Genomic DNA, 17,187 nt, shown 5'->3' with positions numbered 1-17,187 from the left:
CTGTCAACGCACCTCTTACCCAACCTAATTTAACGCGGATAATGCAACTGGTTACAGGAAGGTGACTTCTGTCAACGCATCTCTTACCCAACCTAATTTAACGCAAATAATGCAACTGGTTACAGGAAGGTGACTTCTGTCAACGCATCTCTTACCCAATCTAATTTAACGCAAATAATGCAACTGGTTACAGGAAGGTGACTTCTGTCAACGCAACTCTTACCCAACCTAATTTAACGCAAATAATGCAACTGGTTACAGGAAGGTTACTTCTGTCAACGCATCTCTTACCCAACCTAATTTAACGCAAATAATGCAACTGGTTACAGGAAGGTGACTTCTATCAACGCATCTCTTACCCAACCTAATTTAACGGGAATAATGCAACTGGTTACAGGAAGGTGACTTCTTTCAACAGACCTCTTACCCAACCTAAGTAACCGACGGGAATAATGCCACAAATGACAGGATGGTGAGATCTGTCAACGCATCTTTTACCCAACCTAATTTAACAGGAATAATGCAACTGGTTACAGGAAGGTGAGTTCTGTCAACACACCTCTTACTCAACCTAAGTAACCAACGGGAATTAATGCCACAAATGACAGGATGGTGAAATTTGTCAACGCATCTCTTACCCAAGCTAATTTAACGGGAATAAAGCAACTGGTTACAGGAAGGTGACTTCTGTCAACGCACCTCTTACCCAACCTAAGTAACCAACGGGACTAATGCAACAAATGACAGGATGGTGAGATCTGGCAACGCACCTCTTACCCAACCTAATTTAACAGGAATAATGCAACTGGTTATAGGAAGGAGACTTCTGTCAACGCATCTCTTACCCAACCTAAGTAACCAACAGGAATAAAGAAACTGGTTACAGGAAGGTGAGTTCTGTCAACACACCTCTTACCCAACCTAAGTAACCAATGGAATAATGCAACAAATGACAGGATGGTGAGATCTGTTAATGCATCTCTTACCAACCTAATTTAACGGGAATAATGCCACTGGTTACAGGAAGGTGACTTCTGTCAACACACCTCTTACCCAACCTAAGTAACCAACGGGAATAATGCAACACATGACAGGCTGGTGACTTCTATGAACGCAACTCTTGCCCAACCCAGTTTAACAGGAAGAGTGCAACAAGTGAAAGGATGGTGACTTCTGTCAACACACCTCTTACTCAACCTAAGTAACCAACGGGAATTAATGCCACAAATGACAGGATGGTGAAATTTGTCAACGCATCTCTTACCCAAGCTAATTTAACGGGAATAAAGCAACTGGTTACAGGAAGGTGACTTCTGTCAACGCACCTCTTACCCAACCTAAGTAACCAACGGGACTAATGCAACAAATGACAGGATGGTGAGATCTGGCAACGCACCTCTTACCCAACCTAATTTAACAGGAATAATGCAACTGGTTATAGGAAGGAGACTTCTGTCAACGCATCTCTTACCCAACCTAAGTAACCAACAGGAATAAAGAAACTGGTTACAGGAAGGTGAGTTCTGTCAACACACCTCTTACCCAACCTAAGTAACCAATGGAATAATGCAACAAATGACAGGATGGTGAGATCTGTTAATGCATCTCTTACCAACCTAATTTAACGGGAATAATGCCACTGGTTACAGGAAGGTGACTTCTGTCAACACACCTCTTACCCACCCTAAGTAACCAACGGGAATAATGCAACACATGACAGGCTGGTGACTTCTATGAACGCAACTCTTGCCCAACCCAGTTTAACAGGAAGAGTGCAACAAGTGAAAGGATGGTGACTTCTGTCAACACACCTCTTACCCAACCTAAGTAACCAACGGGAATAAAGAAACTGGTTACAGGAAGGTGAGTTCTGTCAACACACCTCTTACCCAACCTAAGTAACCAACGGGAATAATGCAACAAATGACAGGCTGGTGACTTCAAAGAACGCAAGTCTTGCCCAACCCAGTTTAACAGGAAGTGTGCAACAAATGAAAGAATGGTGACTTCTGTCAACACACCTCTAACCCTTTATTTGCTGTTCTCGCTTAGTTGGAAGAAGTACGACTTGCATGCTACACGAAGTCCAACGTAATGACAGTGAACGTTTTCATTAGGCAGCCAGCAAACATGTACACTAAAGCCTTAGAGACCCAGAAGAATAACGACCACGTCCATTAATCTCCCCTGCATCTCAGCTCGTCGAGAAAAGATGGCCGCTACTGCACACCGGGGGCCACTTCCTGCCTTGGCAATCAACAACAAGTATTCTAATGATCCCTGACAGCCTTGTCAGACAATATCCTCCAGAGTGTAATGATACTTTACATCGCGGCGGGCGGATCGATGGCATGGATGGCCGAGGAGGAACGATCTTCCACTTGTGCTGATTCCACACTGACTCCTGTTCACCTTGCAGGACGTGTGGACGCCAAGGTAAGGAATATTAGCTATCCATCAGAAATAAAAGCCATGGTACAATACTTTTGAAATACATTGTAATGCTATAAGCAGCGAAGTTCAAAGAGGGTGCAAAATAACAATTGCAACCCAGCACATTGAGTCACGCGTCCAATTAAACGTCTTAATGAGGAGGCCTTTCCAGATCTGTAACTATGGTGTTATGTTGGCGTACTAACTGAAAAACATGCTTTTTATGTCCAAAAAGATCACATTTTGTCATGATTCAAGATTCAAGATGCTTTATTATTGTCCATTCTTTAACATGTACAAGACACATAAGAACTGAAATTTCATTTTCGGCACAGTCCCACTAAGAGCAGTTATACGTTACAGGGAGACAAGACGGGACCGCCAACGGATCAGCCACTTACGGCGCTCCTTAAAAAAGGTGTGAAAAAGGTGATATAGGGGAAGGGGGGAAGAGTAAAAAATATCAGTCTAAGGCTGGACCCTCGGGAGGGGGTCCAGACTGAGTCCAAGGGAAAAAAAACTCACATAGCATAGCACACATAAACATGTTACATATAATCACAACAACTCGCAACAGAGAGGGGGGGGGGGGGGGGGTTTGGGGCCCTGGAGGCCGGCCTGCTGCTATAAAGCGCTACTGGCCATCCATAACTCCGGAATTAAGCAGTGGTGAAGGTGTTGGTTGAGGAAGGGGCGGGTGCGTGCATGTATGCTCAATTAACTTGGGTGTGATGTTGAAATGTTTTTGCGAACTGGGGCCGATCTCAAAGTTCGACACCAGGTGTTGTTGAGAAAAAGGGAGGTCAAAAGCGTCCATCGTTGAGGTGTCCTCGGGGGTGTTTTTCAGAACAGCCAGTTCCTGATAGCGTCAAGGCCATTCGAGGGAGTCAAATCGTAGATTAGAATGTTGTTTTCTTCGAGCAGTCAAAACCAATGATTTGCCTGCTCTAATTGTCCATGCTGGTTTCTCTCAAATTCAATTCAATTCTCCTTCTCAGCAAACTTCTCCATGATGTGATCCATCTTGCGATTCAGTTCAGAAATCGCCCCAGACTGTGATCCCACAGCCCGGCCCGATCCTTCCATTGCGACGAACAGCCGTTGGGCTCCTTGAGTGGCTGCCATCGTCTTCCGAATTTGATGATACACCAGAGCAATGCCCAGCCCAATCAGCAGGTGCCCCGCGATCACGGTTCCAAATAGGTAGATGTCTTCCACGTCCTCGATGGAAAGGACTGAGAGGCACATGATTCTCCATTTATCCCAGGAGTCTCTCACAGCAATGGTTCCATCAGGGCAGCCAGGCTCGTCGAAAAGACTTTGTCAATTGCGTCGAGAGTCCAGCTGATCATATCCATGTCTGATGTTTAGATTTGAGGACGGCGCAAAGAAAGAGGCTTCAAAAAAGTTCAGACAAGACAAAAACTAAGAGAGCAAGCAGGGAAGGAGGGCGCGGAGAAAAATGCGACCGCCCTCACCAGAGGCAAGACAGAAAAATTATCCGTGGTCCGGATCATGTTTTTTGTTATGTTCTGTTAGTTTAACTCCATAATTCCTGTTTTTTGTGCACTCTTGTTTGTTATGGTTGCCATGGTGGCATATGATTTTCACCTGCCGCTGGTGTTCGGACGCTCACCTGGCTCTAATCAAGAGACTATTTAAACCACCTTTGCCAGTCAGTCGGCCTGGCGTCGTTGCTCGTTTCAGGTCTGATTCTATAGTTATGCTAGTTATTGTTTCATGCCACAGTGTCATAGTTGTTCCATGCCATAGTTATGTTAGTTGTTTGTTTCTTGCTATGCTATAGTTTATGCTAGTTGTTTGCTTCACGCTATTGTCACGCAACCCTCTACGTAAGTCTTGTTTATTTCATGCCACAGTTAGAGAGTTTTTGCCTGTTATTTCGTAGATAGATTAACAAATATGTTCCGACCTGCACACCTTGTCCGGATTGATTGATTGATTGATTGAAACTTTTATTAGTAGATTGCACAGTTCAGTACATATTCCGTACAATTGACCACTAAGTTGTAGCACCCGAAAAAGTTTTTCAACTTGTTTAAGTCGGGGTCCACGTAATCAATTCATGGAATAGTCCGTTTGCATCCCGGGAGAACAAACCTCGCAGTAAGCTGCGAAAACCCCGTTATGACAGAATGACGCCAGGCTGACTGACTGGCAAAGGCGGTTGAAATAGTCTCTTGATTAGAGCCAGGTGAGCGTCCGAACACCAGCGGCAGGTGAAAATCATATGCCACCATGGCAACCAAAACAAACAAGAGTGCACAAAAAACAGGAACTATGACACATTTCAGCACTGTGAATTGATATTCGCCACATGGGTTCGGAGACCTTTGACTACAACAATTGTTCTGCATGAAAAAAAAAAATCATTACATGCTGCCTCATTTTCACCAGAGCCCACACTGCCAGTTGCAGGAACGCGGCCCATTTTGCTTCGATTCTGCAAGTTTACAGCGACAAACTAAAGTCAGCCAGAGAGGCGAGGTGTGGATTGTGAGAATCTGGCTAGCAAGCAGTGTGATGCACCTCTAAATAGGATGGCCTCAGGGGACATGTTACCTTAGTCACTTTCCATCACACAGACACACAAAAAAAACTCCTTTGTGGTGACCTCGGGGAAACGTATCCTCTAGCTGCTGATCTCGTTCACAGCTTCGCCCTCTGGGGACGGACGAGGAGGAAAATATGAGCATCCACGTCTCAATTTTAGCACTGACTGCTGACGTTTGGGGAGCGGAACACTTGAATGGTGAGGAGCTGGCCAACAATACACTGCAAAAACTGAAATCTAAGTAAGATTGAATATCTCAAATAAGGATGATATTTGCTTATTTTCTGTCTGATGAGATAATTCTTCTCACTAAGCAGATTTTACTTGTTTTAAGTGTTTTGGTTCTAAATGATCTCAGTAAGATATTACATCTTGTTGCTGAGATTTGATGACCTATATTGAGTAAAACATGCTTGAAACTAGAATATCAACTGTTGCAAAGCTGTGGCATCAACACTCACAAGTATAAAACTACTTTTTTAAAGTAATCATTTCTTACTTCAAGCATGAAAAAAAAATCATGACTTTGACACGATTGTGTCTCATAATTAAAACAGATGACAGCCAAATGGACTTTGCTGTTTTATTTTCAATGAAACAATAGAAAACACGTACTCATATAGTAGTAAATTTGGCACAGTACAGTAAACTGACAGTTAATATTTAAACATTTAACATGTGACATTTCTACCAATTTTGAACAGAAATAGTTCATGCACATTCAGATAAATTCTTCAAAATTACAATTTTGGCCGGGGGCCGGGCTGTATATATGCGCACTCATTGGCTGAAAGAGCACGCACTTGGAGCGATGATGTCATGTTATCCATGGAAAAATGCATTTTTAGACAATATGATTTGCCTGAGCGGCTAGGAGACCCCGAGAGTAACAAGCGCTTGCCTTGTTGTCTTTCCATTAAGAACAATAAATTCATTTTTAGTATAAGTTTGCTGGTTTCAAGAAATGTAATGCCGAGCGCATATCATTATGTCAAGATAATGGCACTAGCATTTACTTCATTTAAGAATATTTTTCAACATATTGAGCAAAAAGGTCTCTTTTTTTCTACCAAGAAAAGTGCACTTGTTATTAGTGAGAATATACTTTTTTAAGGTATTTTTGGGTTCATTGAAGTTAGCTAATTTTACTTGTTTTGGAAAGTCTTGACAAGCCAAATCGTCTTCTTTTATTGGCAGATAATTTTGCTTAGTTCAAATAAAATACCCCTCATTTTTGTATTTTTTTTTCTTGTTTTTGAACACTAACTTTTTGCAGTGTATGAATAGAATAGAATAGAAAGTACTTTATTGATCCCTGGGGGAAATTCAGCACCACAGTTTGCTCACAATAGACAATAATAATAATAAATAATATAATATATATTTTATATATATATATATATATATATATATATATATATATATATATATATATATATATATATATATATATATATATATATATATATATATATATATATATATATATATATATATATATATATATATATGTGTGTGTGTGTGTATATATATATATATATGTATATATATATATATATATATATATATATGTATACATATATATGTATATATATATATATATGTATACATATATATATATATATATATATATATATATATATATATATATGTGTGTATATATATATATATATATATATATATATATATATATATATATATATATATATATATATATATATATATATATATATATGTGTGTATATATATATATATGTATATGTATATGTATATGTATATATGTATATGTATATATATATATATGATAGCCATGTTGCTGGGAATAAAGTCTTCCTTTCCATGAGGTGAGGATAAACTTGATAATTGTAATAAGACACAAATTTTGTAAACAATATTCTATTTTCTCCTCTGGTGAAATATTGTGTCATAGCTGTCATACCAGTATATGACCAGTAGTAGGCAGTGTTGTCATGCATTTCACATTCATTCACAAATAATATCAATGAGAGTCATTCAACAAAATGATTTAAAGTTCTACCTCTGGCGTGAAAATATTATGTAATGTGTCTATTGTGTGGGTGAGTGTGTTTCTATATTTCTGTGTGTGTGTGTGTGTGTGTGTGTGTGTGTGTGTGTGTGTGTGTGTGTGTGTGTGTGTGTGTGTGTGTGTGTGTGTGTGTGTGTGTGTGTGTGTGTGTGGTATTAGTTCAGCAAATAGTGTTTGTTTGCATCCTGTTTCCAAGGTAACCAGAGCTGTGATTGCCGTTGTCACGCTGGCAACAGGAAAATTCTGGGAAGGCTTAAAGTTTTGTCTTCAGTAATTAAACAATACATCTAAATATACATATATAACACATATTTTAATTTGAACAATATAATATTAGTTTAACTAAATACAAACATTGGAGGTTGAATTCATGTGAACACCTACAATAGGCTCCCTTCAAAGTTAAAAAAAAAAAAAATCTAAAATATTTGATATCCATAGTTAGTCAGACACAGTTTCAAGATAAAGAAAGACTAGAATAGAGACTATAAGGTGGAACAAAACCTTTACTCAAAGTCAATAACATGTCACTATAAAATTATATAATTAATGTGTTGTATCCATAAAATATCTGTATGCATTTTCAATTATTAATAATAATATGTTTAGGTAGTTGCAGGTTGAATTAAGGTATTACTTTAGGTATACAAGGTTGAAAGCTTTAAGAAAGTCAAAACCCGTTTTTAAAAACTTGAAAGAAATATTGTATAATATTTTATATCTGTATAATATTTATATGCATTTAGATGATCAATAATTATACATTTATGATGCGGGTTGATTTTCATGTATTACTTCACAATAGGGATCCTTTCTTTGTGAAAAAAAAATTCATAGTATTTTCTATATATTTTTAGGGCTTTCCAAAATAACAAGGTAACTCGTGATCAATCACAAAAAATGATCGCAATAATCATTTATATACACAAATTAATCGCACAATTTATTTTGGTCGCACATGCTCCTTTACCCTGTTTGTACGTAGTTACATATGCAAGAATGTAAAAATCCAAAAGGAATTTATGTGTGTGTATATAAGGCAGAATAAAAGCTTTAAAAAAGTCAAAACTCATTTAAACAAAATGTTAAGAAATATTTTAGAATAGTGTACAATGTTTTATATCCAGACAATAATTATAGACATTGTATATTCTAAAAGGTAGAATGAACACTTTAAATCTTCATTTTCAGTACAAAAAAGTCACCAACCGTAGAGAAAATACAACAATATTGTTAATAATGTTGTACATCAAATTAAATTGTGTTTTATATGTTTCCATGCTATATGTTCTCCTATTTTGCTAACTAAAGTCGCTTAAAAGCCTCATTATACAGTATTTGTGTGTCCAAACAGAACCCCTTCACATGTGCTCTCTGCTGCTGCTGTTGCTGCTGCCATGGCAACCAGGAGTGTCAGAAAACAAATTCCTTCTTGAGGGGAGAGGCCATGAACACATTCTGCTGCAGGTGTAACTTGCAGCCAACTTTAACGAGGTAAATGCTTACATCTGTCCCTATCGTTCTTATTTCACGCAATTACATTGAGCAGTTCTCTCCCTTTTTCAGTATGTCATCACATCTGGCGTACCAACCTCTGCTGCCCAGTGGGAACAAGTACCTTCAGAAGAAATGGGACCAGATGTGTTATGATATACACAGGACAAAGGTAGGTTTAGCTGAATAAAAATGACATTGTCAAGTCATGTGTATGTCTTGATGTCCTGTATGTATGTACTTACTGTATGTCTCATATAGTTGAAGACCATGAAACCAACCGTGGACAATACAGCGCCAAAGACATATGATCACCCAAAAACACTAAAGGTAACTCCATTACTGCCAGCTATATGAACAAACATGGAGAATTGTGTGTTAGTAGATCACAACATACAGTATTAGCTGTCTTTTGAAAGGTGTTTGATTCTATGCTACAACACCCAGTCATTTTGTCAAAGTTAAAGAACGGGATATAGTTTTTGTCCTATGTTGACATCCCAAGTATTGTTGCAATTAGTCAAAATTTCACCGCAATCCAATAAAAAGTATGACTTGTGTTCTTCACACTGTACATATATTGCTAACCAAAAGTTCCAATAAACTCAATATTATGGTACATATACTATAAAACGTGTTCAACAAGACAAACATGTTCTGATAATAAGGTCAGTTGTATTTTGAACGGCTTAAAATATGTGCAAAAATATGTCGGAATTTAATCAAAATTAAAGAATGGGTTACCATTTTTAGTCTATGTCGGGATCTCAATCACTGTTACAAACATACCAAATTTGAACGCAATCCAAATAAAACTGTGTCTTTTGATGTGCGCACAAAAAATATCGGATATACCAAAAGTTCATCCATTATTCTTTTTTTTTTTTTTTTTTTAAATAATGTCCTGCCCAGCTTCTCAGGCAAATCATATAGTAGATGTTGAGTTGAGTTGAGTTTGAGTTTATTTCGATCATGCAAGCATACAACATGATACATCACAATTTCCAGTTTCTCTTTTCAACATGTTCGAAAAGGAGTAGGAAGAAGCAGAGCTTATTTAATCCTACCCCTTTTCTTTACATAACAGTTGCAAAACTTTTTGTTCACTTCCTGTTCACAATTTATTCACAATAAACTCCATAAGTAATCACAATAAAAATAAATAAATAAATAGTTGTAAGAATTCGATAATAATAATTGGTGAAGTAAGTCATATTTCATATGATGAGATAAGTAAGATTACTTTAAGAATGAATGAATGGATGGATGAAATAATTTGAGAATGTTTGTCATGGTTCTTCTTCTTTGTACTTTGTAAACATGTAGATGCCCATATCGGCTGTTCAGATTTACTTTACAAAAGAGAAGTGTAGGATACTTCTATTTTTGCCTTATTTGTATTTTGACTTTATTAAATGTATTTATATTATCATTTGGTGCAGCCGGGCCGGAGCAGGAGGGGATAGAAAGAGAGAAAAAAGGAAGACAGAGGGGGGAATTGTGGGGACAAGAGGGGGATTAGACAGAGAGACAAAAACAACAACAGCAAACACAACAACAACAACAACAACAACAACAACAACAACAACAACAGAGCAACATCAGCAAATACGACATGTACAAATATGATGGTAAAAGTAATAGCAAATAAGCAGTTAGCGAAAATAAAAAATAATACAGAAATGACAATGAGCATTATTACACTAAAAATGGAGCAATATGAATACCAATAGAAATAGTGCTATTGATAATAAACAATACCAATACTTTACCTTTATTATCAACAATACAATTGTTCAAATGCAACAATACATATACGTAATGATAACTTGAGATACGAAAGAATGCAGAAAAATGGAGGGGAAGAAAGAGAAGCAACCTCCACTACCGTTCAAAAGTTTGGGGTCACCCAAACAATTTTGTGGCATAGCCTTCATTTCTAAGAACAAGAATAGACTGTCGAGTTTCAGATGAAAGTTCTCTTTTTCTGGCCATTTTGAGCGTTTAATTGACCCCACAAATGTGATGCTCCAGAAACTCAATCTGCTCAAAGGAAGGTCAGTTTTGTAGCTTCTGTAACGAGCTAAACTGTTTTCAGATGTGTGAACATGATTGCACAAGGGTTTTCTAATCATCAATTAGCCTTCTGAGCCAATGAGCAAACACGTTGTACCATTAGAACACTGGAGTGATAGTTGCTGGAAATGGGCCTCTATACACCTATGTAGATATTGCACCAAAAACCAGACATTTGCAGCTAGAATAGTCATTTACCACATTAGCAATGTGTAGAGTGTATTTCTTTAAAGTTAAGACTAGTTTAAAGTTATCTTCATTGAAAAGTACAGTGATTCTCCTTCAAAAATAAGGACATTTCAATGTGACCCCAAACTTTTGAACGGTAGTGTATACATAGAGTGAAACGGAGGATGCATGTTTTACCGTTTTTGGGTTTGTTTTACAAAGTTATGTTGCAAGATATGATATTTTCTCGACAAGTTGACTTTTGAACCCTATTGTGGATATACAATGCTAATGCAATCAAGTGTGAAGACCATTGGACGATGAAGATTGAGAAGGAAAATCGTCTCCTCCTTGACAAAATATCCCACATTATGAAGACCAACGGGAGGGTCGACAACAGGAATTATTACGAAAAGAAAAGGTGCGTCTAAAAAAGTAATTACGATCGCTTTAGAAGGCAGTTAAACATATGATTTAATCTGTAGTCTCGGTTTGGAGAAACGGCAGCGGGAGTTGGTGCGAATCACCAAAGAGAACCAGGAGATCCTGCTGCGTCTGAACCGGTGCAGGTCTCAGTACGACGTCAGAAACTGGCACCAAGACTGGCTTAAAACACTGAGGGTGATGGACGCCATCGCACGCTACCCACGAGGTAGAGAAAGTCTGCAAAAGGTTTTTGCTGTCTTTGCTATTTGAGGGAAAGCCAATTTGATAATCCACATTCTTTTGGTTTATCTTCATTCACACTCACAACAACATCTAAAATATGTGTCTTAAGATACAAATAACAATGCATTATGCAATGTTACACATATTATCATTTTTGTATGATATTCTGTGTGTCAATAAGGAGAAAGCCACGTTATTTATCTAAGATTTTTTGGTTTATATTTATTTGAATACACTCCAAAACACATTTAAAATATGTGTTCTTAAAGAAGAAGTATATACAATTATTTTATTTCACTTGTGTGAAATATGAAATATAATTTGTATGTATTATGTTCTGTGTGTCAATAAGGAGAAGGCCATGTTATTTATCTAAGATTTTTTGGTTTATATATGTTTAAATAAAAAACAAAAAACTTGGATTATTAAAGTGGCCTTCTCCTTATTGACACACAGAATATAATACGTACAAAATATAATATATTTGATATTTTACACAAGTGAAATAAAATAATTGTATATTATTTTTCTTTAATAACACATATTTTAAATGTGTTTTGGAGTGCACTCATAAAATACACTTAAAATGTGTCTTTAAATAAAGATAACATTATTTTACTTTACTTGTGTGAAATATCAAAAATATTGTAATTTGTATGTATTATATTCTGTGTATCAATAAGGAGACGGCCACTTTAATAATCCAAATTTTTTAGTTTTTTATTTAAACATATTCACTCAGAAAATACACTTGAAATGTGTCTTTAAAGAAAAATACTATTAAATATTTTATTATTTGTGTGAAACATCACACATATTATATTTTTTGTATGATAATCTGTGTATTAATAGGAAGGCCAACTACATAATCCCAGTTCTTTGTTTATATTTACTTAAATGCACTCATAAAACAATTTTTAAAATATGTGTCCTCAAAGAAAAATAATATTAAATTATTTGATATTTATTGTGTGAAATATCCAATATGTTATATTTTTATGTATTACCTATTCCATTATATTTCATTATCCAAGTTATTTTGGTTTATATTTAAACATATACACTCAGAAAATGCATTTAAAATATGTGTCCTTAGAGAAAAATAACATTAAATGTTTTGTTTTTTAATTTGTGTAAAATATCACACATATTATATTTTTTGTATGATATTATGTGTGTCAATAAGTAGAAGGCCATATAAATAATCCACGTTTTTTTGGTTTATATTTACCGTAATTTAAAAAATTCTGAAAAAAAGATATATATATATATATATATATATATATATATATATATATATATATATATATATATATATATATTAAATTATTTGATTTTGTTTGTGTAAAATACCATTAAATGTGTTTTTATTTTATTTATATCATACATATTATATATTTTTTGTATGATTATAAAAATACAATATTTCGGGTTTTTTATTTATATTTAATTAATTGAACTCATTAAAAAAACATTTAAAATATGTGTCTTTAAAGAAAAATGTTATACAATTATTCGATTTTATTTGTCTGAAATATCAAGTATATTATCATTTTTAAGTATTTTATGTTGTGTGTCAATATGGAGAAAGCCACTTTAACAATCCAAGATATTTTTGGTTTATATTTAAACAAAAACAGTCATAAAATACAATTTAAAAATGTGTCCTTAAAGAAAAATAACATTGAATTATTTGACTTTAATTTTGTGAAATATTAAATCTATTCTAATATGTTTGTGTAATATTCTGTGTGTCAATAAGGAGAAGGCCACATTATTTATCTAAGATTTTTTGGTTTATATTTATTTGAATACACTCCAAAACACATTTAAAATATGTGTTCTTAAAGAAAAATTATATAAAATTATTTTATTTCACTTGTGTGAAATATGAAATATATTATAATTTTTATGTATTATATTCTGTTTGTCAATAAGAAGAAGGCCATGTTATTTATCTAAGATTTTTTGGTTTATATATGTTTAAATAAAAAACAAAAAACTTGGATTATTAAAGTGGCCTTCTCCTTATTGACACACAGAATATAATACATACAAATTACAATATATTTGATATTTCACACAAGTGAAATAAAATAATTTTAAATTATTTTTCTTTAATAACACATATTTTAAATGTGTTTTGGAGTGCACTCAGAAAATACACTTAAAATGTGTCTTTAAATAAAGACTATTATTTTATTTTACTTGTGTGAAATATCAAATATATTGTAATTTGTATGTATTATATTCTGTGTGTCAATAAGGAGACGGCCACTTTAATAATCCACTTTTTTTTGTTTTTTTATTTAAACATATTCACTCAGAAAATACACTTCAAATGTGTCTTTAAAGAAAAATACTATTAAATATTTTATTATTTGTGTGAAACATCACACATATTATATTTTTTGTATGATAATCTGTGTGTTAATAGGAAGGCCAAGTAGATAATCCCAGTTCTTTGTTTATATTTAATTAAATGCACTCAAAACAATTTTTAAAATGTGTCCTCAAAGAAAAATAATATTAAATTATTTGATATTTATTGTGTGAAATATCAAATATGTTATATTTTTTATGTATTACATATTCCATTATATTTCATTATCCAAGTTATTTTGGTTTATATTTAAACATATACACTCAGAAAATGCATTTAAAATGTGTCCTTAGAGAAAAATAACATTAAATGTTTTGTTTTTTAATTTGTGTAAAATATCACACATATTATATTTTTTGTATGATATTATGTGTGTCAATAAGTAGAAGGCCATATAAATAATCCAGGTTTTTTTTGGTTTATATTTACCGTAATTTAAAAAATTCTGAAAAAAAGATATATAGATATATATATTAAATTATTTGATTTTGTTTGTGTAAAATACCATTAAATGTGTTTTTATTTTATTTATATCATACATATTATATATTTTTTTGTATGATTATAAAAATACAACATTTCGGGTTTTTTATTTTTATTTAATTAAATGAACTCATTAAAAAAACATTTAAAATATGTGTCTTTAAAGAAAAATGTTATACAATTATTCAATTTTATTTGTCTGAAATATCAAGTATATTATCATTTTTAAGTATTTTATGTTGTGTGTCAATATGGAGAAAGCCACTTTAACAATCCAAGATATTTTTGGTTTATATTTAAACAAAAACAGTCATAAAATAAATTTTAAAAATGTGTCCTTAAAGAAAAATAACATTGAATTATTTGACATTAATTTTGTGAAATATTAAATCTATTCTAATATGTTTGTGTAATATTCTGTGTCAATAAGGAAAAGGCCAGCAAAAGGAGAGACAACAATGATACAACAACGGATGAAGCCAAAGCCCAACACCATTACATTGTCGACGATGAAACAAAAACAAAGGAAAAAGAAATGAGGATGAAAACCACCATAAAAGAAGATACAGGAGGAGACGGATGGTGCAGTGATGGCAAACAAAGTGCCAAGAGAGCGTCGTGTTTCTACAGATGAGAGTGAAGTTTAAAGGAGGAATTAAATGGGGTTTTTTTCCATATGTAATACAGAGTGGCAATTTATATTTTAGATGTACACCATATACTTGATATTGCATCTCATTAGGGCCCGAGCAGCAAAAATCTGCGTAGGCCCTTTTTAAATTGTTTTGTTTATTGATATCCTCTCACTTCGATCACGTTTATGAGGCCCTTAACATGCATGACAAATTGCCAGATTTTGCAGGTGCATCAGGTCCGAACACAACATTTTAAATATGACTCAGCAGCGCCCCTTTAAAGGCCACTGCACTTTTTGGGGAATTTTGCCTATCGTTCACAATCATTGTGAAAGATATGATGACGGATGGATTTTTTTTAATGCATTCTCAATACTAAATAAACGTAAATAAAAGTCTGCTTACAGCAGAGCCAATGGGAGGTCCTCTATTCCGCCCATAAAACCCAATAAATAACCATTCAAAAACCGCCAACAATACTCCCTTTACATTTGGTGACTTGAATATTAACCCAGTAATAGTGATATTATTATAAAGGCTAACGCAGACAAACTATTTATAGTGGCGCCGTGATCACTTCCGTGTGTCACTATGTTTACATCATCGAGTGGTCTGCTGTTTCCTCGCTTCCCTGCTCCCTGTAAGTTTATTGTAGATCATAAATCATGCCTCTCACCTGGAAAGTCGATGGCTGAGGATATAATCCGACAAGTTGGTACACTTTGACAGCCAAAAGTCTCCCAAATGTGCAAGGGCCCGTTCAACGCTGGATGCAGCTTTAATTGATTGCTGTTTTCACGACTATCAACTATTAAAAGACAATGTTAAAAACACCTGTTTTCTTCAAGACTGTGTGGGGATATGATTATCCTTTTTGTTTTTTGCAAAATATTTGAGGTATTTAATTTAATCTAATAGTGTTAAAGTTGAACATTCACTGTACAAACATACATATACACATACGGTACATGTACATTCACTGTACAAACATACATATATTGTTCATTTACATTCACTGTACAAACATATACACATACTGTACATGTACATTCACTGTACAAACATACATATACACATATTGTACATTTACATTCACTGTACAAACATACATATTCATATACTGTACATATAAATTCACTGTACAAACATACATGTACTGTACATATATAAGTATACTCTCGTGCATATAATCATGTTTCATCAAACATATATTAAAGTTGTTGCCCTAGGGGAAACTGGGTAACACATGGCACACTGACAAAGCTTAACCTTTTGTTACTATAACAATCTACAAGGTTAATATAGTTGGCTTCTCTTTCTTCCCCTCCATTTATCTGCTTTCTTTTGTATTTCAAGTTGTTACATATATGTATTGTTGCATTTGAAACCATTGTATTGTTGATAATAGAGGTAATTATTGTTATTATTCATTATCAATTGTGCTATTTCTATTGGTATTTGTATTGCTCCATTTGTAGTGTAATAATGTTCATTGTCATTTCTGTATTATTATTTATTTCACTAACTGCTTATTTGCTATCACTTTTACCATTATATTTGTTAGGGATGTCCGATAATATCGGCCTGCCGATATTATCGGCCGATAAATGCGTTAAAATGTAATATCGGAAATTATCGGTATCGTTTTTTTTTCTTATCTGTATCGGGGTTTTTTTTTTTTTTTTTTTTTATTAAATCAACATAAAAAACACAAGATGCACTTACAATTAGTGCACCAACCCAAAAAACCTCCCTCCCCCCAATTATTTCTGTTATCAATATTCTGGTTCCTACATTCTATATCAATACAGTCTGCAAGGGATACAGTCCGTAAGCACACATGATTGTGCGTGCTGCTGGTCCACTAATAGTACTAACCTTTAACAGTTAATTTTACTCATTTTCATTAATTACTAGTTTCTATGTAACTGTTTTTATATTGTTTTACTTTCTTTTTTATTCAAGAAAATGTTTTTAATTTAGTTATCTAATTTTTATTTATTTTTTTAAAGTACCTTATCTTCACCATACATGGTTGTCCAAATTAGGCATAATAATGTGTGAATTCCACGACTGCATATATCGGTTGATATCGGTAATTAAAGAGTTTCGGAATATCGGATATCGGCAAAAAGCCATTATCGGACATCCCTAATATTTGTACATGTCGTATTTGCTGATGTTGTTCTGTTGTTGTTGTTGTTATTGTTATTGTTGTGTTTCC

At 34.1% G+C, this 17,187-nt stretch overlaps 1 protein-coding gene across 8 annotated transcripts in view; it reads left to right on the top strand.

Moving 5' to 3' along the window:
• The window catches only part of LOC133659056 (sperm axonemal maintenance protein CFAP97D1-like), a 37,365-nt gene extending 21,443 nt beyond the window's left edge, over positions 1–15,922 (top strand). For 2 of the 8 annotated variants that reach the window (XM_062061723.1, XM_062061721.1), the window contains exons 3-11: positions 398–1,516; positions 1,650–1,863; positions 2,199–2,436; positions 8,410–8,549; positions 8,622–8,721; positions 8,811–8,879; positions 11,096–11,214; positions 11,279–11,465; positions 14,759–15,922. In XM_062061723.1, the coding sequence (XP_061917707.1) occupies positions 2,317–2,436; positions 8,410–8,549; positions 8,622–8,721; positions 8,811–8,879; positions 11,096–11,214; positions 11,279–11,465; positions 14,759–14,962 (939 nt within the window). In that variant the 5' untranslated portion in view covers positions 398–1,516; positions 1,650–1,863; positions 2,199–2,316 and the 3' untranslated portion in view covers positions 14,963–15,922. Of the gene's footprint in view, positions 1–397; positions 1,864–2,117; positions 2,437–4,730; positions 5,207–8,409; positions 8,550–8,621; positions 8,722–8,810; positions 8,880–11,095; positions 11,215–11,278; positions 11,466–14,758 lie in introns of those variants that run through there. The other 6 variants (XM_062061725.1, XM_062061722.1, XM_062061726.1 and 3 more) reach the window with 6 other exon arrangements.
• The last annotated feature ends 1,265 nt before the right edge of the window (positions 15,923–17,187 follow it).

This window comes from Entelurus aequoreus, linkage group LG10 (genome assembly GCF_033978785.1).
Source record: "Entelurus aequoreus isolate RoL-2023_Sb linkage group LG10, RoL_Eaeq_v1.1, whole genome shotgun sequence".
NCBI classification, from domain to species: Eukaryota; Metazoa; Chordata; class Actinopteri; order Syngnathiformes; family Syngnathidae; genus Entelurus; species Entelurus aequoreus.
The sequence above is the reverse complement of the archived record's forward strand: the minus strand, read 5'-3'. Positions and strand labels throughout refer to the sequence as shown.